We start from the raw sequence: 23835 nt of genomic DNA, 5'->3' as shown, positions 1-23835 counted from the left end.
AGCATTTCCGTACTCCTGCCGATGCACTCAGGTGCAGATGTAATTGGAAACTCTACGGCCACATGTTGGTGAAATAATATTTTTGCATGTATGAGGCTGTGATTATTTTCAGGCGGGTGGTTTGAGCCACTTTTTCGTCTTTTCCGATAAAACTGTCTTTCTTTCTCGTGTGTTGCTGTGCTTACCTCACTTGCTCTCTCCTGTACTTTTCCGTGCGTCCTTCCCCCTGCCTGTGCAATGTGACGGAAGGTAATGCTGTGCCTTGCTCATGTCGGATCCATTAGGGATGAAAGCACACTGCAGTGATAAAAGATTGATCCAGTACTTCTTGCATCACATCCCTCACATCTTGCTCCCTTATCCTCCCTCACACCCCTCTTTCCAATCCAAAGTCAACCCAGTTTTCAATTTATCAAATCATTTGTACTCCTCTAAATAAATCATCCTCACCGAGTTTACTATGGCAGACGTTTTCCCACAGGATTTCATAAAGGAGAACACAGTCTTGTAGGATGCTGTAGAGTCTTACAAGTTCTCACTTATGAAATTTTCTCGATGGTGTGTTTATTTAAAAAAAAAGAAAAAATTGGGACGGCTCTGTTTCAGTGTCTCCTTTCTTTAGTGTTCTTGCTGTATCGGGTAGGATAGTATGTACTTTGCTAGAAGAACCAGTGAGAGACTGGCATCCAGCCCACACACACACACACACACACACACACACACACACACACACACACACACACACACACACACACACACACACACACACACACACACACACACACACACACACAGGCCTTTTCTTCGCCTGTTTTATCTGAAGAGGCAAAGACAAACACAGCAGACCTGTAGTTTCAGCAGAGAGGTTATAATTACTGAGAGGAAGGGAGGATTTAAAAAAGGAATTTCACTGTGGCTCTGTTTTGAGATTTTTTAGAAACCTCTCTTTTCAAGAGCACCTGGCTTTTTACTTTTTATGTGTGAGTTGTAAAGCTGTACAGAAATTTGTGGACTGATTATAAACAAGTGTTGAAGTCTTTTGATCCTTGAAGTTGGAGAGGCATTTCCCTGAGGCAGTGAGGCTTTTTTGTTTTTTATGCCAACTTTTCTGAATTGTGCTTACTTTTGTCCTCAGTTATCCCTTTCAGGGGAAGCTGTTGAAATAATTCGAGGTCACCGAGTGACACAAATAGCCACAATCTCCCTTCATTCATCTAACATGTTCAGGTCAGAGGTTACCTAAAGCCATCTACTCTCAGAACCATGCAGACTTGGTCCACCTTAGGATATGTTCCCAAGTAAGCCCAGCTGGCTATAAAGTTCATCTGAGTCAATGTTTTCATGTCTTATCAGGATAAACTTCTTGTGACATTGTCAAACCAATAGCGTCTTATTTCCTGTCGCTATTTGACACCAGTGGCAGGTTACTGTTGCTGAGGTAATGAACAATCTGTGTCTGTTTGTAGGCTTGAGACGCATGGACAGACACTCAATGTGTAGTCATTATACTGCGGTAAACATCTTATTCCCGCTAGGATGGTCATGTGACCGTTTGTGTGAATCTGTGAATATGTGTGAGAGTGAGCGAGCAAGCAGCAAGTTGCTCCCTTGCTGAACCAGCCATGCTATACCGATTCTCTGCACACAGAGCTCTCTGGGCAGTAAATAACACGGTGCCTCAGCCGGGGGACCTGGAAAGGTCCACGAGGGGGGTCAAGACTCCAACAAGAAAGCGAAAAAAATATCTGCCTCTGGGAGCAGAGATAGTAAATCATCATATAGGACAGGAGAGAGGCAGGTGGATCTGACAGATTTGCCCGTCATGCTGAGAGGCTTGACGGTAGACCTGTCATTGAATGTTGATATGGTAGATCAAGCATAAAACATGCAAAACAAACCACCATTGCTCATGGGTAGATGTAGGTAAAACAAAAATTCTCTGGAAACTTTTGGTCTGAGAGATTCGCTTATACATCCTCTTATAAATACACCAAACATGACAACATTACAGCCTATACATAATATTGCTACTTCATTTTGATTGAAGTACAAAAACAGGTTCTAAGTAAACAAAGTTACAAGAGTCTAATGATCCTGTAAGCCAGAGGTAGGCAACTCTAGGCCTCGAGGGCCGGTGTCCTGCAGGTTTTAGATATCTCCCTGTGTCAACACACCTGAATCAAGTGGTTAGTTCATTCCCAGGCCTCTGGAGAACTTCAAGAAATGTTGGGGAGGTAATTTAGCCATTTTAATCAGCTGTGTTGGATCAAGAACACATCTAAAACCTGCAGGACACCAACACTTGAGCCCTGGAGTTGCCTACTCTTGCTGTAAGCAGTATCAGTACGTTTCATGCAACCCTATGGAGTTGAGTCTTCATCACCTGTACAGTTTACTTTACTGCACTTCCTTTAACCCTGTGACAGAGACACCAAAACTGGTCCTTTATTTCATCCAGAGCGATAAGCAGATATAGGAAAGATACAGACATATTTTCAGCATCAGATTACCGTCATACCTGGGCCCTGCTCCAAGACTTAACTTTACTGAGTTTCCTGGATATCTTATCTGGGTAAAACCCTCAAAAGTGGAGCATGTCATAAGTGTTATTTATAAGATATATATTTTTTGTAAGTTTTATTTTGATATATCTCACATTTGGTATTTCCATCTTTATGCTTGCTACTTTTAATATTCCTTCATTAAGAAACACCTCGTCATTGTTCCATCTTGTCCTTGTTGTCCTTGTTATTCCAAAAGGGTAGCTAACATATCTCTCACAAGTATACTCAGCCACAGGATCCTTGTCAGTTTGTGTATATACTTGTGTATCCATACCAAAGATCACCGTGGTGATCATGTGGAAGATCTTAGTCCCAAAGGTGCTCCAAGGATGCTGGAAATCGGCACCCTGCTCTCCTACTTTTTTCTGATGCACACATCCGTCTGCTGCACTGCTCGGGCATCGTCGTTACTCCTCTCAAAGTAATGATGGGGAGAGAAAGTCATGCGTGACACCACCTTCCCATCAAACTATAAATCATCTGAACCTTATGATCTGCTTGCAACACAGGTATTTCATCGTTCACTTTCTGTGCAGTTGAGTATAAAACTCAAAATTATACTATTAAGAGCACTGCGTATAAGAAACAGGTCTGAAAGCTCGTATCAATTTCAATTGTATTGTTTGATCTTCTCTGTACTTACTCAGAGTTTGACTTATCCTGTAAAAATAAGCATATATTTTTAAAGTAAGGTATCTAAAAATGTAGCGTGTTTTTTATTTATTTATTTTATTTAAATAGTTAAATATATATATCTTGAATGTACTCCCTAAGTTACTCTGGATCTTTTTTTTTATCTTTTAATGTTTATTTGCTCCACTCTCTGACTGATGTTTTGTTTGACTCATGTAACATTTAGACCACACACATGTGACATCGCAGTTCTGTGACGCATTGTAAATACCAAAGTGTTTACCTGTTTAACCCCTTAGGAGCCTTTATCTTAGCGTACACAAATAGCGTCTTTGTGGAATGAATCTCCTTTCCTGCAGATCTTATCTTTGTAGCAAGACTTAACAAGGTCCTGCTGCAATATTCTACTTTTAGTTTTACTTACACACAGCCACACACACGCACACGCACACTCTTGGTTGCTCTCACTCTATGGCTGTGCTGTATTCCTAGCTAAAGGCCAGGCATGTTGAAACTCCCTAGGTAAATACTGTAAAGGTGTGAGGATGAATGTTTTGCATAGCTGAAGGTCCTTAGCGATGGAATAACATGTTAATTTGTACAGCTGGTGGCTGCTTCTCAAACTTTCTGGCTGTCTTTCAATGATTGTCACGGTCGGGACCCAGCTTTCAGTTTCAAAGTCGAGTCTAATCAAAACCAGCAGTGAATGGACTGCATTAGCTATAGTAGTCACATGGGAACTGCCCATGTAATGTTCACGGCCTGTAAAAAGAGACAAGTGGAATTCCTCACTTTGATCTGTGAAAACATGCTTCACACAGAGAGATGTATGTGCTGGAGTTGTGTGTTTTTTGTTGTAATAGTTCATCCCTGTGCAAGAATGAGCACCTGCTGTATCCTTAAGTAATAACTGCCTCACCTAACAGGCAAACAGACCTGTGATGGACGGGTGTGTTGATAATGATGATCTGATGCTTTGAGATTTCTTTTGTGCTATTTTTGTTGCTGCAACACAGATATAGATATATAGATATAGATATATAGAGATATAGATATATAGATAGTAGAGGTGGGAATCACCATACATCCCACGATACGATATTATCACAATACTTAACGCACGATATGATATTATTGCGTTTTTTTTTTTGTTTTTTTTTTTAAATATCTGCGATATTCAGATTCTGTAAATAAAGGTAAACTTTATCAATATTCATTTTATCTAATATTAAAGTCTCGCACTCAGTCTTTCTCTCATTTCAGTCAGTTTTATTGTTGACAAACGGAACGGTTTGTATTACATACTAGTCCAACTTAACTGAATGCAACCATCTGGTACAATTATAGCTATTCTGAACTATGCAATTTATGAAAACTATGCAGCCCCTTCAGCAACTGAAGAATTTGAAAGTAAATTAAAACAAAATATAATTTTACATTAAATAAAAAAGTTTTAAACTTAATTAAAATAAAACATGTCTTAAATTAAAATAAGTAAACTGTCATGTTTATTGCTGCCAAAAAAAGTTAAACACATTTGGACAGTGAAGGAATGTCAAGATTCTTGCTCAGAAAAAGGAGCTGATCAACATGCTCTGAAGTCAGAGCACAAAAACTTTTTTTGTAACAAAATATCGTTTTCTGCTGTCCCTGTATCGATACATTATTAGCAAACAAAATATCACGATACTACACGGTATCGATTTTTCCCCCACCCCTAATAGATAGATAGATATATAATTTTTTTTTTTTCTTCAAACTTGAGCAACTAATGGTAACTCCCTTCAGCTTATATAAGGACTGACGAGTGTATGTTGCATCATGGATTGCATGGACTTAGTAGAGTGTGATGAACAAAACACCACCTCTCTCAGTTCGGAGGCTCTAAAGTCAAAGGAGTTACTAATTCCATGTACTTTAAATACAGTTAATCATATCAAATGATAAAAAGTAATTAGACAGGGCTCAATACTTAATTATAAAGATTGCATGTTGTCAACCCTAATCATTGTTTTGCTCTTTTGCATTCGAGGCCTTATTCTGATTTTGCTTTAAGATCTAGGAAAAAAAAAAAAACGAGAAAACAAAAAAACAAGAGTAAATAATTGATATGAGCAGACATGGAAGCGACCTTTAAATTACTAATGAGTTTAGCGTCAAACTTGTGACACTGGAGGATAGCTTTCCTCCTCAATGGCACATGCATGGGCACATGGGCACATAAATAACATGTGCTGGAAAATTCAAGACTACAAATTTTCCACTTATGTACTGTGTAAATTGCATTTGTTAAATTAGTGGGTTCAAGCATAATCATTTTTGAGTCAGGCTCCCTGGTGTCTATACTTATTCTCATGTAACGTATTATTTAGTCTATCTGCTAACTGAATATCTTCTTCTGCGTGTCTGTTCGTAGGCTATATATGACCATGTACTTATTGCGCATCCTATATAAGTGGGTCTGCCACTACTATGTGTTTTATATGAGTTTGGCTGGGAACAGAGTGATATCCTCCTTCCCTGGCAAGCACTGCTGAGTCAGGTTGGGAGTATATAATTACATATGGGTACCCATCAGCAGTCAGAAAGTCTTCTTCTATGGCTCACCCAACAATATAAACTCCTGTGCTTGCAGGGCTCAGCTTGCAGGCAACCAAACCAGTCATCCTGAGCTGAGCTCTCAGTGGAGGCCAGCTTTGCTTGACCTCTCATTGGCTATGTGAAAAGGACTTTATTATCATTCTCACCATTAGCTGCTGGCTCTATGGGCAGATCCATGAGTCAGCGCAAACAAATATGTCCCCTGTAATGTATTCACCTCCGCTCGGCTTCCAGGCTTGAAGCAAATAAGTGAATGGCGACTGCCAAATCAGGTATGAGTAAGTATTCATCACAGTGCGGTGAATAATGCAGTATTGTTGTATTGCGGCCAGGCCTGTGTAAACTATTGTGGCCACGTGCTTATAGGTGTCTAGTTTATTGGCTTACAGTGAAATCCAAAATTGTGCCACGAGTTCTTTAAATTTCCAGAGTAGAATAATAAAAGCAAAACCTACTTTCTTGGGCCATCGGTCCATTTTGTTTTCATCGCTTTTCAAATTCATAATCGCGTTAGGATTGGAGCCTCTCCAGGCTGGTGTTGGGCGAGAATTTGTAATTTCAAGAACTGAATTTGAACAAATGTTCTTTGTATGACATCTACATATGCTCTTCCTCCCTTGTGGTTAAGGGCAGGTTACGATTTGTCACTGTGAGTGCTGCTGGTGATTCACGGTGAGTGGGATTTTACACTAAGTGCTGTTTTTACACAGTGTGACTGCAGGGGTATTGACTGCCAAGGGTGATGGCAAGACTCTGAACGGCCATTTCAAGGTGTCCTTCAAGTGGAAGTAATTGAGTTTAAGCTGTAAACTCTCACTGATCATCAGTTGCATGCTTAACGCAAGGACAGCTTGTATTTTATTTTAGATATATGTATGATGCAGTGAGTTGCACCATCTGATTTAGAGTTAACATTTAAAAAAGAGCAAAGCAAATGACATAACTAATCTATATCAAGATCAACTTTTTAAATGTGTATAATCACCCTCATGAAGCTCATTTTTAGCAGCTTTTTATAACTACTCTGATTCTATTAATACTATATTGTTTCCTATATTTGCCCTTGCAAAGGTTCTGCCTGTGTTAATGAACCACTGATCCACTTTCACTGAGATTTCACACTTGGATTAGGTAATCATTATAATGGAGAAGGCTAAAAGGCTGGAGTGACAGATCCCTGTATGGAAGTATGACAACCAAAGCTTATTAATGCTGTTTCTGATTCTTTTGCGCTCAGTCATTAGCATGTCAATGGAGTAGAAACACAGGCAGACAGGGGGCATTTTCAAAAGGGCTTGTCAGTAACAAGCACTTGGACTTTTTTCTGAGAAATATTTACCAAAATAATGTACTGTGAAAAACTGCATTATTCATCACGTGTGTTGAAGCTTCACTGAAGCTTTGCTAGTAGAAACCCAGGCAATTGTTCAGTCTCTAATCAGCAAACATCGTGTCTGGAGCCTGGCCCTGGACTGTGAGGAAGAAGTGTCACCATCAGTGTCACACATAATTTTACACATAAGGCTACCCTAATGCTCGCATTAAATTAAATGTGACTTTGCAAGAGGAAACCAATGTTTATTCTCAAAAGTAGAAGAAATGTTTCCATGTGTCACTTACTGACCCTTTTTAGAGTTGCTTTCCTAGCACCTAAACAAACTTATTGACCACTAGTGAGGTGTGTATACATGGAAACTTTAGTGTTAATTTGTGCAGTAGAAGCCCTCACCCCTTGTAAATCTACAGCACTTTCCTCACAATACTCAGTGTGCCTCTGTCTGCTGCTGGCACTTGGTCCCTGCTGATAATAACTTATGCAAAGGAGTTGCTGGTGTCCGTTGGAGAATTTAGAAAGCGTTTCTTACATGTTTTCATCATGTAAGGTTTGGAAGGAGCTCTGTTAAAGATACAATCGCTGCTGATAAATACATGAGGCTAGGCTAGGCTTGTTAGCGTTATTAATTTAAAGCAACTCCCTGAATACCTTCTAATTGTGCCTGAAGGCTGAGTTGATCTGGGATTGCACAGATGTTTTATCCAGTACAGTACAGTTCAATCCCAGAGGCAACTTTTAGTTAAAAATGTGCAGGTGGAAGAAGAGAGATTTAAATGTATGGGTACTGGGACTACTAATGATTTTTTTTTCTCTTTAAATTCAGTTGCTTTTTCTGTCATAGTTCTCCTGTTCAGATATGACCTATCATTGGCCTTATCAGTGAATACATGAACAGTTTAATGTGTAAATTAAGAACATTTCCATTTTTTAGTTTGTGTCCGTTGCAACTCTTTTGCAGCCAGTGTGCAAGACAATTGAGATTTCAACATGTAAAACCAGTTCTATTTGCTGAGGCTAAAGAACACTTTTCTGCCACTGTGAACAATTTTTAGTGCTGTTCTCAACTGATTGTGTCATAGAACTTTTTGTTCTCATCTTTCTGTGGAACATAACCTGTGCTGATGTAGTAGATACTGAAAAATGAAATAGGAGGAGGTGTGACAAAGAATGCGAAACAAGGACGCCAGGCAGAATGAAATAAAATATCTGTATTCCATTTTATTGGTGGTAACAGTGCTTATCTGTGGTAACACTCCAGAATGGCAGTAAAAGCTGGTGTGTCAGACGACTCAGCGATGCCAGAGGCCACAAAAGAGACAGCATTGTCTGCTGAGTGTAGAACCAGAGCAACAATAGTCTCTCTGCAGTTTAGATGAGACCAGGCTGTTCTGTGCCAGCGTGTTGCTGTCTCTTTGAGTGTTTGTCTTTGCCAACCTGGAACAGAGTGGCACTGAGGGCCTAGCTTCTCCCAGTACTCTTAATTGTCCTTTAACAACAATATTTATCCTATTATATACATGTAAAAAAGCGTGGGACAGGGTCTTATTTCCCCTGCGTATACTGATAGGGATAAATGTTTGCATGCATTTGTTGCTACGATCCATTGACAAATGCGATGTAAACTCTGCCCTTTACTCCTGCCATTGTTCCTCAGACTCGTGTTGCTGCCCTTACTCAGAGCTGGAGCAGATTCTTATAAAGATAAGCCTACACGGTCTGTCTTCTTTTTGTGAACTCCCAAACATATACAGGCATGCATTCCCAACCTTTGACCACTGCATGTGCATGACACAGGGTTGTGTACTGCCCCTGCACACACACTCACATTCATATTACACACCCACACGTAGCCTTGAGCATTTAGGAGCTCTAGTACATTATTAACCCTGCTTGGAATTTTTTTGCAAAGCTTTTGTTTCCGCAGGTTTCCTAATATTGTGTATGACTAACAGAAATGACTTGTTCAGACCTTTAGAAAGGAAATTGAAGGTTAAGGTGTGTCTGCCCAGCTGCATCAAACCAAGTGCATTGTGCTTGAGTGTCAGCTTTTATGTCTTTACATGTCTTGTGTGTTTATATGTATGTAGGAAAAAAGGGGATTTGGAGATTGGGTGTCTTTCAAAACACTTGATTCCTGTCTGAGCAGCCTCAAATGTTTGAACTTTAGGGGGGGGGGTTTGGGTCCTTGTGACGTAAATGTCGTCATCGGACCACGACCAAGGTGGTCGATTGACAGCGTGGACTCGTTTGTGGAGAATTTACATTACAATGCACCAACTACGCATGCGTCCAGGCAGCAAATTTCAAGCGGACTTCAAAGAAGTATAACAGGAGTGGCTAACTCGGTCTTCTGGTCTCCCGCTGTCCGTATATGCAACCAAGTATAATCTAGGCTTTAAGTTCCCATCAGTTCACAGCTTGAGACAGATCAAGCCTTGTGTATTTGCAGTGCTGTGATAAAAGCCACTTTTTCTTTTAGTCAAATTTACAAAGCAGATGGGAGACCTGTATTGAAGAGACACAAACAGAGGCATAGACAGGGTGATGAAAGACACAAAGCAGGTTTGCTAGATGGATGAGTGATAATAAGGGTGGCACATTTTCTCTACCACTCTCTTTTTTTTTTAAACTGTCAGCATTTTTTCTTACATATTCGTTGGCTTTCTCATTTATGCACTGTCACTGTCTTTTTTTATCTTTCATTATATAAAAATGACTTATGTGTATTCCTTGTGAAATTCACCAGATGAGCTCCTCAAGTGGCTCTTTTGTGAGTGTGTTCTTATCTGAGCTTGGAGTCAGAGATTATTGATTACTGTTTATTTCTCTTCAGGGGATTTGTGACTGGTCAGAGTTTCAGTGAAAATTGCAACCTGTTTTTTGTCATGGGTAAAGTTGGGTATGTGGTGGTGTATTATTATTATTTTTTCCATTAGAATTGGGTAGGGTGGGTCAATGTGAGTTTAAGGTGTACGGTTGGAATTTAATTCCCATGTGGGGACAAAACTGATTCGTAACACTAAAAACATTTACTTTTCTGTTGCTGCAGCAACTACACAACAGGAGAGTCACTTCCTACATTTAGAATGAGTCACTCACGCGGATTCATTAACCTTGATAGTTTGCCAAGTGAAGCGTTGGAGAATGTTGAGTACATTTAAGCTTAATTATTTATGTTTTCGTTGTCTTTTATTCCTGCTGATTTACAAGCTTTTGTTGTCCTTTCTGCCTTATTAGGTGTAATAGTGAAGTAATAAAGCTCACAAAGTAAAATAAATGAAGGATGACTCTGAGTGATTGCCTTCACACCACCATCTGCTCAGCTGTGAATGCTACTCTGCTGCATGTGCTGCCAGACAGTCCTGAGATTATTGGAAACAGTGGATTTGCTGCCTGAATAACTATTGCCAACTGGACTCTGTTCTACAAGACACACATAAGATGTGTGTCAGGCAATATATAAGGCAGCTGATATCTGTAATAGGCTAAAATCAGGCTCTATCATGTTTAGAGGCTCATAACATGTGCACAGCAAACTGCAGCTGGTGTTTGTCCATAGCATTTGCATATTTATGTGTTATATTGTCAGTGTATTCCCACTCTTTATCTTTGGTGATTTTAGTCCATGTTTTTAATGGTACCTTTGGTTCTCCTCCTCCTGTTTTTCCACGAGAACTGACACAGGACTCCAGAGCTGTTCTGAGAAAATGAGCTGGGTCAGGCGGATGTCTGGTTGTCAGTGTTGCTCTGCCTTTGACAAAAAGAATAGACAGCAACCTGAGACTAACAGGCCCGTTTGTTTCCTGTTAGTTTATCACATTTCACTAGCCAGGAGGTACAAGAGCTAAATATCACGGGAGAGTGACATTCTGTGCTGGGAGATGTTTCTGTGTTTGTATTCTCATTTAATCTGATTGTTATGGTGCATAAAAATCTTGGATGTCTAATGTAGGAAGTTTTAGATGAGGTGCTGCGAAGAAGTTGCAGAATAAGCCTTAATGTCAAGAGCTCAACCTCTCCTTTAGCTCCGTTTCTGTTTCTCTCAGGGTTGTTTCCGATCCATGATGGTGCCTTCCTATAAATTAAAGTTTGGTTTCCAGCCTTTAGTTTTCATTCCCATGCTTGAAAATGAATGTTTCTTCAAGTTCATATGTATGTGTTCATAAAAAGCCTCAGAGCTAAAATAAACGATTGTCTACACATTCTGTCAACCTGTTAAGCTTGATTGTGCATTACAACATAGCACACCGTGTGCCCACTCAAAGAAGAGCGTTGACATCTTTGCTTGCGTTGACATTTCTGGCGTTGGAGTTTGATAAGCACTCCCTTTTTCATATCAGGTTTCATTCCAGATGAAATCATCATACACGTTTCATCCAAATAATTTTTACCTCGTGTGATCATCCATCACTATCTCCCGCTTTATTTCCTATGATCTCATTGTATGTGATCAATCTCTAAGCTATGTGTTTTGGTGCCACATTCTGGGATGCTGTTGCCACATCCATCGGGTCTGTGATGCTGTTTAGATGCCAAACAAATGGTAAATGGCCTGTATTTGTATTTGCCGGGGAGCAGAGTTCTTGTTTGGCATCTAAACAGCGCAGAAGTAATGGTAGTGTGGACCAGGCAGGTCAGAGGAAGGGTGGGGCGAGGCCTTTGTTACGAAAAACAGGAATTCTTCCGGCTGGAAGATGAAGTCAGTGCATTCCTCCAGAGCAGCTCCCAATAGTCAGTGGAGCATTGAAGGAAGGCCATGGTGAATGCTGGGGCTCAGTTTTAAACACCTCCCATTGAAAACCAGAGAGACAGACAGAAAGAGAACACCATCTGTCACACTGTTTGGTAAAGAGTTGCCTTTTACCCACCTAGGCTACACTTGCTGTGCCAAGTCCTTACAGATAACTCTGCCTGAGGCCTTTTTATGTGTACGACAGTGTTTTATTACCTTGTTTTGAAGTGTAGCTGTAAAAGTACAGACTGACAGCAGGACTGCACATAATGAAATTTCTTTAGGTTAAACCTGCTGCCTGGACGTGTTTTAGACTACCCGCTGATCAACTGTGGAAGTCTGATGAAACCTACTTGTGGTCCTGCTGAGGCCCGTCAAACTGAACACACGTACACACATTTGTTCCATCTCTCCTGCTATGTTTCGTACACTCCCAAACACCCTCTTCAAAACATAGACACACTTGAGTTGCTCCACTTTCCCTGTCTGTTCCCCTTGGCACTAAGCTATCATAACGGCTTTGAAGGAGGGCAGCAGAGCGTTTAATTGGGTTACAGATTGGCATTTATGCTCCCAGGTCCACACGATACTGCCGGGCTTTTAACTAACCACTGGGAACTTAATAAAACGCCACAACGCTGTACCCATCAGCTGCCAGTCTTTTCTAATTCCATGATCCATGTCTCAGCACAGCAGATTTTGGATGTCAGTGCTGTTTGTTGTATAAACTGGTATTTCTACAAAACGTACAGTAAGTGAGGGCAATATGTACTGTACATCAACGCTTTCAATGCATCATGTTTAGGTTATCAACAAGTTGTGTCCCATGTGTTGGTGTTGGATTACATAAGCACATTGAGCTCACGTTTTTGTTTGCTGGGTATTCTTGTTACTTTGAGGAAACTTTGTTACAGTAGCACACCTCTTACTTTCTTCTCTGCTGTTTAATTTTTTTTTCACAGAGTTAGTGCCATGCAGTGGTAAGCTGAGGAAAGCCAAGCTGAACTGATCTGCTCTGAAGACTTTCTTACCCTTCACCGTACCCTATCAGTCCCAGATGGAGCTCAAAGTGTGGGTGGATGGAGTAGTGCGGGTTGTCTGCGGTCTGTCCGAGGAGACTTCCTGTCAGGATGTGGTCATTGCTCTAGCACAGGCCATTGGTAAGTACCTCAAACGTTGTCATCATTTCATGACACCAGCTTATCTTTAAGCCTGCTTAGATAAAAGCTTGGCATTTAGATTTTTATGCATACACAAACAAGTGTACTGAAGCATCGCAGAATTGCCCTCATCCTGTTCTTTATTAACCTTTTTGCTCTCCGCTGACCCAAATCAAGTACGCTGCTGGATTGTCAGCAGGTCAGTTTGAATTTGAGCCGGCACTCTGTCCCTATATCCTCCGGCTTTATTTGAGCTATACGCTGCGGTAGGATTGAACAGAACTCCAGTTTTAGCGCTCTCCTCCTTCTATGAGCAAGCTGCTTGCCAAGTCATTAGGGAGGGTTTGTCCTAATTTCAAGGTCCTTGTGGAAACTTCAGTTTATTTGAACATTTTTCACATGTTGTGTGGCTCTTACGCAGCTGCCTTTTATTCCAGTCCACAGAGGCAGAGATTTAGACGTGTCAGCATCGTCATAATGCATCTGATGTCATTTGTTCATTATTTAGAATTGGTACGAGGACATAACCCCACAGTTTTATTAAAAATAAAAGAGAGAAGCAACTAAGAATACAAAAAATTTGACTGATGTATATCATTTTTTAGGAATAAAAATATTGGTGTGCTACTTCTTTGTATGGAAATATTTAGGGTAGGAGGTTTTTTATAGTCACTCTTTATTTTTTCTGTCTTTGTCACAGGTCAGACAGGCCGTTATGTTCTTATTCAGCGTCTAAGGGACACAGAAAGGCAGCTGCTGGCCACAGAGAGGCCTCTGGAGTCTCTCGCAAAGTTGGGCCAACATGGCAATGAAGTTCAGTTCTTTCTACGTCGCACTGGCCCCAGCAGCAGTGATGGACCCGGCTCAAAACAAGAGAGACCTAATCCCCTTCCATTGCCTAAGCATCCTGAACCAGAGCCTTTGAAACGTAGCCAGCCTAAAAAAGCCCTGACCTTTAACTTGGGGCCTTCCACCTCTCCTAAGACCAAGGCCAAACAACTTAAGAGGTCTCCACGGGACTCTCCAGAACAAAGAGCCTCCCCCTCTCCTTCATCCAGCCCTCTGTCCCCTCATATGTCATCCCCTTCTCCCTCACTACCTATAGGCCCTTCAAAAGATGAAGTATTCAGGAAAGTTCTTCAGCAACAGGAGAGACTAAGAGCCATTGAGGCCCAGTTAGAAGCCCTAGAGAGGGAGTCACACACCTGGGAGCGTCCCTACCCATCTCCATGTCCCTCACCTCTTTCTGATGCTCGTTTGCAAGACGAGATGGACGCTTTGGAGCAAGCAATGCGAAGGAACCAGGCAGAGCTTGCACATGAGCAGTACTGGGAGGAGGAGCTAAAAGCCGAGGTAGAAAGCGAGCGAGGAATGCGAAGGAAGCTTGGAGAGCTCCATACAAAGCTAGATGACTGTGGACGGCGGCTCCATGAATTCTCAGTTCGCTCTGCTCAGCTGGAGGAAGAGATCCAGCGGGAAACCCAGACACAAGGGAAAGCCACAGGACCTGAGGAGTCGTTTGACGCTGTAAGGGAAGAGTTACAAAGTCGAGAGAGACATGGGACAGAGCTAGAGGAACAGCTATCTGAGACTGACAAGGCTCTGGAGAAAGCAGAGTCTCTGTTGCAGGTAAGGAGAGAGGTCTGTGCTTTAGAAAAAGGGCTGTAACTCCACACAAGCCCTTCTGTTGTCATTTCAGGGGTGCAGTCCATACCCTTTTTTGTATTACTCAAAACAGTATTCATGTTATACACTCCAATAAACAGTACGTCACGAAGCCTCGTGCATATTGATGAAACTGCAGTAATATGATTGCTGAATGCTCATATTCTACCATGTCTGAAAGTGCTTCATTGTCATGAGCTATTTACAACCTAGCTTAACTGGTTTAGCAGGTATCATCTTTTATGTATCGCACTTTCTAAATACGTGGTTACTGACTGTGTTTATATTATGTCGGCTTATATATGCATATTGTATTGTTTATAGATTTAAAAAAAATATTAAAAAGATTTGATTTGTAGAACAAAAGCCTCTTTTATTGGATCTATTTCTCAGCCTCAGCGTGTTGTAGTTTAGAAAGTCAGTTTGCTTTTGGTTGTCTTAGATGTGGCTTCATCAGTTTGAAGTGAAACGTGTGTTTCCTCTATGATAGTGATAGTTCAGTTTTTCAAATCCTCATGCACTGAAAGCCCAGAGTGTCCCATTCTTTGTCCTGTAGGCCACAATAAATATCAAAATATATCGTCACTCATGCTAATGGGGATGCATTTGTCATGAAACATTTTGCTGCGGAACAGAGATTTTTTTTTTTTGGGGGGGGGGGGGGGGGAATTGTACATGCCTGTATAAAAACACCAGGTCATAACAGGTAACCAACAGCACTGTGAGTGCTTATAATCCAAAAGTAGCGCCAAAGGCATTTTGCCACCCAGACAGTAATTGTATGGAGGGAATGAGAAACCAGTATTTCCTGTAAATGAAATATTAACCTGACAGGGTATAATAAACCTCCGTTCGTAGTAATGGAAAGGGTCTATGTTAGCTGATTGGTTGAGGCAGCCAGCCGAGTCTTTAAAGTGTTGGTGGTGATGAGCACAGTGTTCCTGCCATCAGACTAATGGAGGAAGACCTGCAGGTATGAACTGCCTCACCAGAATGTTGTGGTCCAACATCAATTACTCAGAGACACACACTTATTGGCTTGTTTGTGTGCACCTGAGTTCAGTCTGCGAGCCTAAAGGTGATGCCACTGCTTCACAATGTTCTTGAACACCAGCTTTTCAGTAATCTGAAGGCATCTGAAGACAGATTTAAAGGGAAAAAGCAAATGAGCTTTGGCCAGTATCTATTTATAAGTTTGCATCAGGCTGCTTAAATCTGACTGAATCAGAAAAAGTCTCATGGCACTTGTGGTGATTTGATTATTCATTGCAACTGAAACTGTCTAGTGACGTGATGGGCAGTAATCTTAATCAGTGACTGGAAGGGAGACTTTTAGAGTCTAGTGCCCCCTTGTGGTGAAAGCAAAAAACGTTCATTTATAAATGCAGTGATAAATTGTCCCTGCAATTGTGCAGATGGGACATATACCCACTACTAAACATCCTTAAATATGCATCCATACTTGAAAATGTGTAATAGTTTTATATGCTGCACCCACTTTCCTTTACAGGTAAAATACTTGTCTTAGATTTCTCTCACTGATCCACATTCTTCCCATTTCAGGACAAACAGGATGAGCTGGAGGAACTGAATAAGGAGCTGAGGCAGTGTAACCTGCAGCAGTTTATTCAACAGGCGGGTGTCCTGCCTGTTCAAACCAACTCACGCACAGAGCTTCAGGAGCAACTGGAGCAATTTCTACAGGATGGATACAGGGATGGAAGTAAGGAAACAAAACAATCCCTCAAATATTAATATTATGTTATGGTATACTTGATTTGTGTCATCTAAAGATATTTCTTCTTTTAACTCAGATCAGGGTGTAATTCAATTTGAATCTCCACCTCGTCCTACTGCAAAGCAGTTCCTGGGACATCCACGCAACCTTCAAAACCCTCTAGTGTCCAGCCTCAACCCTGAGGGTGTGTATGTGTGAGACCCCGCTGCTTCTCAAGTCCACAACCCTGCTCCTCTCCTGCCCTGCTCTGTCCATCCCTTGGTCCCAGAGCCCCTCACCCCTGCCATATTTTCTACCCCAGCTTGATTGGGTTTCGGGCTACAGCTGTCGTTTATGGTGTTGGGTAGTCGAAGCATCCCTATGGTGGCTGTCCCTGCTGCTTCCCAGCAGCTTTCCTCTGCTCTACATTTAAAGACATAAAGACCTCTATGGCTAATTTTCAGCAGATTCTTGTCCTCAGCTTTTTACAGTATTCTTAGAAGTCCATCCAATTTGTCACATATTCCTGTATGCTTTAACTTTTGTGGGTCTGTTTACTCTGTCAATTTCCCTTACACCTTGTTCTCCGCATCTTACTATATGCTTCTGTACTAACAGTAGCTGCTTTTGTTATCCTTTAATGCATTTAGGGATTTGCTGCTAACCCTTTTCCCCTCCTCTGTAATAACAGAGTGGCCTTTCCACCCTCGAGTCAATAATCGACTATCAACAGCTGCTTTTCAAAGTATTTCCATGTAACACAGCAATCGCACTGGGAATTACTGTGGCAGGCATTCTGATTGTGTTTGTTGTTTTTGTTTTTTGTTTTTTTACTCTTGACATGAAAATACATGCCACCAATGTAATTTCAGTTTGCCTTTTATGTATGGATACTATTTATAAGAGGGATGTATCTATACAATGCCTTGTACTTTGGTGATGCTTGACCAAAGAGCAAGAGCCTTTTACGAGGGCTCTGCAAAATATATTGCACTGTCCCATTCTCTTCCCATGTGAAGCCTTGGTCCCTGTGTGCCTGCAAAGAAATGGTATCTTCCTGCTCTCTTTCTGGAGACAGTGAATCGTATTTGGTGAGCTTGTATCTCTCGCAAGTCCATTTTTGCCAAACTTCATGCTAAAAGAAGAGATTCATTTCAAAAGTAGTGCCACAGGACCAGGGTTTGTTAAGATGCTTTTCTTTTCCTCCACTGGAATGAATCCGCCTGGTTCCTTTGCTTTCGTCACACTTAACATTTGACCTGTCACAATTCGCACTGTACCTCAGTGTGCTGTAGGTTTAGGATCGGCTTAGTTCACATACGTAGATTCCAATAACAATCATCAATCAAATAAACAATGGGAGCTATCATCCATAAGTGATCCTGCAAACCACCTTAAATCAATATTTATTGTGTCTTAGCACGTAATATCTCATTATATTATCTTTGTATGTGTCTGTTTGCTGACAGGTCAAAGTGACGTGTGTTGAAGTGTGCACTCTCTTTACCTTCTGCTGTGTGATGCGGTTTTCTTTTTGGGGTTATATCAATTCTCTCTCCTTTGGAAACAGACTGCATCCCAGTGCTTGTTATAGACACAGCTTGAAACTGCGTGTGTTCAATAATACTCATCTGACTGCAAAACTACAGTCATGGTGCTCAAACCTTGTGGGAGCAGGAATGAACCCAGTGACTGGGTTTGGGTCTATCTGTGTTTCTCATAGGGTTATGTGAATATCTTGATTGACCCAAATCTCTCGTGTTGTGTCTTAGCTGAAAAGTGTTATTTTTTTCTTTCCCTCAATACAAAGGGATCATCATCCCCATATATTTTTGTGTCTTGCAGTCCTGACATCCCGAGACTCGTCATGGAGATAAAACATGGACCGCAGGGCCAAGGAAAAGTTGTTCACTGTTCTGTCACCATCACCTCTTATTTAACCCTTTCCTTTGTAACGCTCATTTATTTTTTCAATATACCATGATATATATATATATATGTATATAAATAAGACAAATATATTTACAGAGTTTTCCTACTGTAAACACTGCAGAGTATCTGTATGAAATGTAAAATAATTAGGAACCTTTGACCTAGAGAAATTATTGCAATAACTATGTATTTAAATATAATAAAATGTCCACAGTGTTTTAGATAAACTTTTATTGTCTGACTGGTTTTTGCTACACTCCTGTTCAAATTTTATTACAGACATATTTCTTTAAATGGTGCAGTCCATTAGAATCCACTTTCTAAAAAGGACAGTGGCACACAGCATGCAAAATGCATTATGAATATATTATATGTACTGAAATATGCATGTTTTCCTCATAGCGGGTGGTACAGTACATGATGTGAGAGTGCACAATAATTTCCAAAGTTCACAAAGCGCATCCTTGCTTGTCTATGCATCACAGCTGTTCCTGTTATGGATGCAGTCACACAGTGCATCTATATGAAACTAAAAACAGGAACAGGAGCATTGCTCTATGATCTGTTTAGCTGTAAATAATGTTGGCGTTCCTTTGACACTGATGATGTCAGTTTAATCAGTGGCTTTTCTTTTCTTTCCACTAGAGGAGATGCCATTGCTTCACTACAACAAGGTCAGGTGCATCGAGTGTCTTGTGTCGTTAAATTGCAGACGTGCTAAATTATTATGCAATTTGTAGTTTGATTGTTATGTAATTTGTAATAAGAATCACCCTGTACAAAAAGGCACGACACATTTGTGCTCCACCCCTTTCCTGTTTTGTTTACTCTGGAGGGTAAATATTCTGGCTGTCACACACTGAGTGACGCGAGCCTTCCTCTCTCTCCGGCTAACCCCCACCTGAAACCCTGTGGACGTCTATAAATACTCTCATGTACTGATACTCAGCAGGTATAATTACAGGGAGAGTAAATATTTTTCTTCTGTCTGTCCATTTAGGTGTGTCTATTAGAAACTGTGTCCATCCATCAAAAACATTGATTTATTTTTTTTTCATCTGCCTTTTCTGCTTTGTGCCAATTTTAATGACTTGTGAATTATGGAAAATTAGATGAGACTGCCAGTTTTGATATTATGATCAATTATGTGGAACTGGATTATCCTGAGAAGATTTAGAGCTGTCTGGCTTTGTAAGGGTTAGATAAGCTTCAAATCCTTGTTTAGGTCCCGGTGTCTGGACAAGCACAAGCCTCATGTGACACTGATGCCAACCTGTGGACACAGGAGGAATTACAAAATGTGCCCTTTTCCTAAAGGAACCTTTATAGTTTCCTTTCACTATATTAACAGTAATATTCTGATCTCTTCAAATTATGTAAAAAAGAAAAGTTGTTACTTGAGGACCCTTCACTTTTTTCTTTCTTTTAAAAAAAAGATTATCACAGGATAATGTTACGCATGTTCCCACACCCCAGACATCCCACGTGCAAAATGAGGCATCCACCCATTTCATATCTAAACCCTGAGGGCTCCAATCTCATAAGGGCACATTAACAGATTACGACTATGTTTTAGGACGACGTGCTGACAAAATCTTTTCTCATCAAACAAATGCGCATAAAAGGTGCTGCAAAGCTTAAAATTTGATTGCTTTCAGATATAAAAACTCACCAGCTCACCATGTGCATCGGGCACTGGTTGCCTGGGAAAGAACCTCCTTGGAATGGGAGTGAGCATCTGCACGTCCACACGTTATGATGATGAATGAGGCCATGAGTTAATGAGTCTGACATACTGCACTTATCTATTCCTTTGTGTCACTGTGAGTCATTATGCACTGATGGGGATAAAACATCCTCACACCAAGAAATGCACTACAGGGCACAACACACAGACAGTTGATTTGAGCAGAAACTTTACTTTGGTTACTTACAAGCATACATTGTACATACTGTATTGCTGCAATCCGTATGTATTTTCTTACACGGTAAGGTTGTGTCACTATATAGAATATAGTTAGTCTATATATGGTTATAGTCTGATTACTATGCATAATATTATCATAATATTGCATAATATTAGTCATTCTGTCCTGAAACCGAGTTTCTTTATAGCACTGTTCATCTTTTCCTTATGGGCCCAAAGGAACCTCTTGGAAGAACCCTCTGGAGGCCCCCTGACCTCAAATTGGTAACCAGTGAACGTGAACATGATCCAAACCCAACAGATGAAACAGAAACGAAACACTCACCAGGAGTCTCAAATGATGGCATTAAAGAGGAGGGAGTGCAAACGCCACACGGTCCTAAATAAGGTACTGTGTGAACATAGTAGGAAGTAGGTTACGGTACACATGGAGACCACTGGGAGAGCATTTATGTCCAGGCGGTGCTCACGGGGCCACGATCAAGGGCTGCTTGTAAACAGGTGTCTGTCTAATCCGGCTCTGGCTGGGTCTCAGACGAGTCAAAAATATGAGAGGTGTTCCCAAAACCAGGTTAGCCGCTGTCACACGCACAGTGGAACTGGAAACGGGCACAATGTGCGTTAGTCAGTGGCTTACCTGCTTTTAGACTGCAGATTTTGGCCTCAAGGCGCGCACAATCTGTGGAGTAATACAGACAAACGCTGTGTCATAAACAGCTGAATTATTTAAAGTTATTACACACACAAAACGACACGATAATGAAATTATCATCATGGAATCTTCTATGGTTTCCTGGAAACTAGTCTCTTCCAGAATAAGACATTACACTTAGCTTCCTGCCCACGATTTATGGATTACGGAAATATATAATAATGCTTTCATTTTCAATTGGCATTAAAAAAAGTTCCTAATAAACATATAATCACACGTGAACACTTGGCGACCCTAAACACAATATTACGCTGTTGTAACCAAATAGAACATCTAATGACATGCAGGATATATGTGGCCTGTTCCCCACACCATATAGAGAGAATAAAGAATAGTGGCAGATAAAGCAGAGCTACTTACCAGTCCCAAGTTTTCTTTTTGGAATATGTTTTTAGGAAAAATCTTGAAGTTTTCCGCCTACGTCCCAGTCTGCTCATAATCCGAACATCCAGCTAGTTTTTTCCTCTATTATAAATCTCAGAGCATGATTAAAGTTGGGTGCATTTAAGAATATAGTGTAGCCTACACCGACGCAGAAGTTCAATTCACTTGCACTACCCCTACCCTGCCCACTCCTCTGCATCTGCAACCCGACCTGGTTATTCAAATTAGGAAGAAGTTGACATCACGCTCAGCCAACGGGCTCCCGCGCTGGGGTTGAATGGCCCACCTTTTACGGATAATTGACCAATCACAGCCTGGGAGAGGCGGGGTTTTAGAAGAGCACCGTTCGGATGAGTTCTCCTGTTATAGTTGGGGTGCGGCGCGTTCAGTTTTGCACGTCGTACATTAGGAATGAACCATTATGTTGTTAACAGTTTCCTGCCCTGCTCGATTATTTATTGCGAGCATCAACGCCGAACAGGTTTCTTTGCCCTTAAATAGACATCATGTGATGCGACAGCTGCCATTGGAGGTGGCATATCTGTACTTTAGACTAGTTTGATAAAAGACGCCCCTACCCCTACGATGTGAAGTGGTTGAACTCGACTCGCTTGTGTACAGTGTTGCCATTAGCCGAGTGTGGCTGAGCACGTACCAAGGATGCTGCATGACAGCCTGATCTGACGGTGACGAGGAGGTGGAGGAGGAGGACGACGACGACGGGGATAAACTCTCAATTATTTACGACGGGAGAGTTGAGGACTCCCTAACAAATGACATAATATCATAGCGAGTTAAAGCAATGTGATTGTGAACGACCCCCGATTAGATGACATTACCCCCCCCCCCCCCCCCCCACCCATATTTATTCATCGATTAATTAGTTGTAGTTATCTGTTAAAGTGAAACAATGTTACTTTGATGAATTAACCCATTTTTAAACTGTAACATGTTCTCTCTTTCCAAGATGTTATCAGACTTTTCGGTTTTGGAGTTTTCTTGTAATCAGTCTTAGACTGTCAGAGCGTTGTGGGATTATTCACAGCCAGGATACACATAACCCGTGACATGGAGTAGAAAATCAGGATTACGCACATTGCATTATGTAACAGTTGATTTTGTGTAAATTGGAGTTATCACTAGGGGGCGACAGAGTTTGGCGTTTCAATACAATCCGGCACAGACCCTCTTGGTGTTATTGCAGGTGTACCCCTCTATACTGTTATGAATTTGTGCAAGTGAACTTAAAATATCACCTTTACTGTGGAGCGCATAGGCACGAACCAATAAAAATAAAGAAATCGGTTTTAAAAAGGGACGCAAAGAACTTGACCTCTCGTTGACCTCATGCCACTTAAGATGATGTGAACTCTAAACTACTGAAATTAAGTACTGTTAAATCTAAAACAGCGTTTTTCTTGAAATGTCTTGTGGTTTATTACTGCCAGACTACACTGTGTCCATCTAAAATGTCATTCTGTATTTTTCTAATCATAATTTTCTGATTAAAAATGAAGACCTCAAATAGACTACCACTCTAAAGCTGTTACTATAAAAACAGCTGCCTTGGTTTATTTGTTTATTTAGTATCTGGACCTCTGAACTACAAATTACATTTGAACTACAAATTGTGCCAAATAATAGAGGTATCACCTCATTGCCCCTTCTATCATTCCCCTGCTACAGATCTCTCCTCCCTGGATGCTCGTATCCTCTCTCTATAACTTAATTTCTCTCCCTTGCATATTGTAGTGGACTTCAAATTCGGGTTAGGGTTATATTGAAAGAGAGCTGCTTTATGGTATACAGTTCTACCACCTAAAATCAGACCTCATGCAATCCCCACAGATTTTTTTAAACACACTGTTTTCAGAAGAAATCTGTTTAAAATCTACACTGTAAGCATTATGCTTTCCTTCATGCTCCTCTGTGCTAGTTTCTGAGCTCCTACTCTGCACTGCTGTTGAGATGTTATTTAAAAAAAAGCAACATTTTAAAACTAAATATTCCTATTTTGTATGTTTCTGTTGTGTATTTAATAAAAAACATAATTCATTCTTAAATCTTTACTCAAATACAGTATTCATGTAATAACTCAGACTATTACATGAACTGGGGGATTGCTGGAGGATTCCCATGATGCAATGAGTATTTCCTTTTCAGTATGTGTTAATAGGCCTCTCTGCCGAATCACACTTGTTATTAATCTCTGGCTCCACAGCATGGCTTTCATCCTGTCTTCATTCTCTCACCCCAACCGGCTGCTCCTCCCTGAGCCTGGTTCTGCCGGAGGTTTCTTCCTGTTAAAAGGGAGTTTTTCCTTCCCACTGTCGCCAAAGTGCTTGCTCATAGGGGGTCATGTGGTTGTTGTTGTTGTTTTCCCCTGTATTATTGTATGGTCTACCTTACAATATGAAGCACCTTCAGGCGACTGTTGTTGTGATTTGGCGCTATATAAATAAAATTGAAGTG

General features: G+C 40.9%; 1 protein-coding gene and 1 long non-coding RNA gene across 5 annotated transcripts in view; one reads left to right on the top strand and one right to left on the bottom strand.

Annotated features, from left to right (window-relative positions):
• rassf7a (Ras association domain family member 7a) overlaps window positions 1–18567 on the top strand; it is a 39125-nt gene extending 20558 nt beyond the window's left edge. For all 4 annotated transcript variants that reach the window (XM_082541402.1, XM_082541401.1, XM_082541403.1 and 1 more), the window contains 5 exons: window positions 12829–13026; window positions 13727–14655; window positions 16255–16414; window positions 16506–16613; window positions 18254–18567. In XM_082541402.1, the coding sequence (XP_082397528.1) occupies window positions 12924–13026; window positions 13727–14655; window positions 16255–16414; window positions 16506–16613; window positions 18254–18285 (1332 nt within the window). In that variant the 5' untranslated portion in view covers window positions 12829–12923 and the 3' untranslated portion in view covers window positions 18286–18567. The remainder of the gene's footprint in view (window positions 1–12828; window positions 13027–13726; window positions 14656–16254; window positions 16415–16505; window positions 16614–18253) is intronic.
• Window positions 18568–20239: 1672 nt separating this feature from the next.
• Window positions 20240–21549, bottom strand: LOC309711237. The gene is made up of 2 exons (XR_014277912.1): window positions 21340–21549; window positions 20240–20946 (listed from the first exon to the last, which is right to left on the bottom strand). It is a non-coding gene; the product is annotated as an uncharacterized lncRNA (long non-coding RNA).
• Between the last annotated feature and the right edge of the window lie 2286 nt (window positions 21550–23835).

This window comes from Aulonocara stuartgranti (assembly GCF_965226115.1).
Source record: "Aulonocara stuartgranti genome assembly, chromosome: 7".
Taxonomy (NCBI): domain Eukaryota; kingdom Metazoa; phylum Chordata; class Actinopteri; order Cichliformes; family Cichlidae; genus Aulonocara; species Aulonocara stuartgranti.
This window is presented reverse-complemented; position numbering and strand designations above follow the sequence as displayed.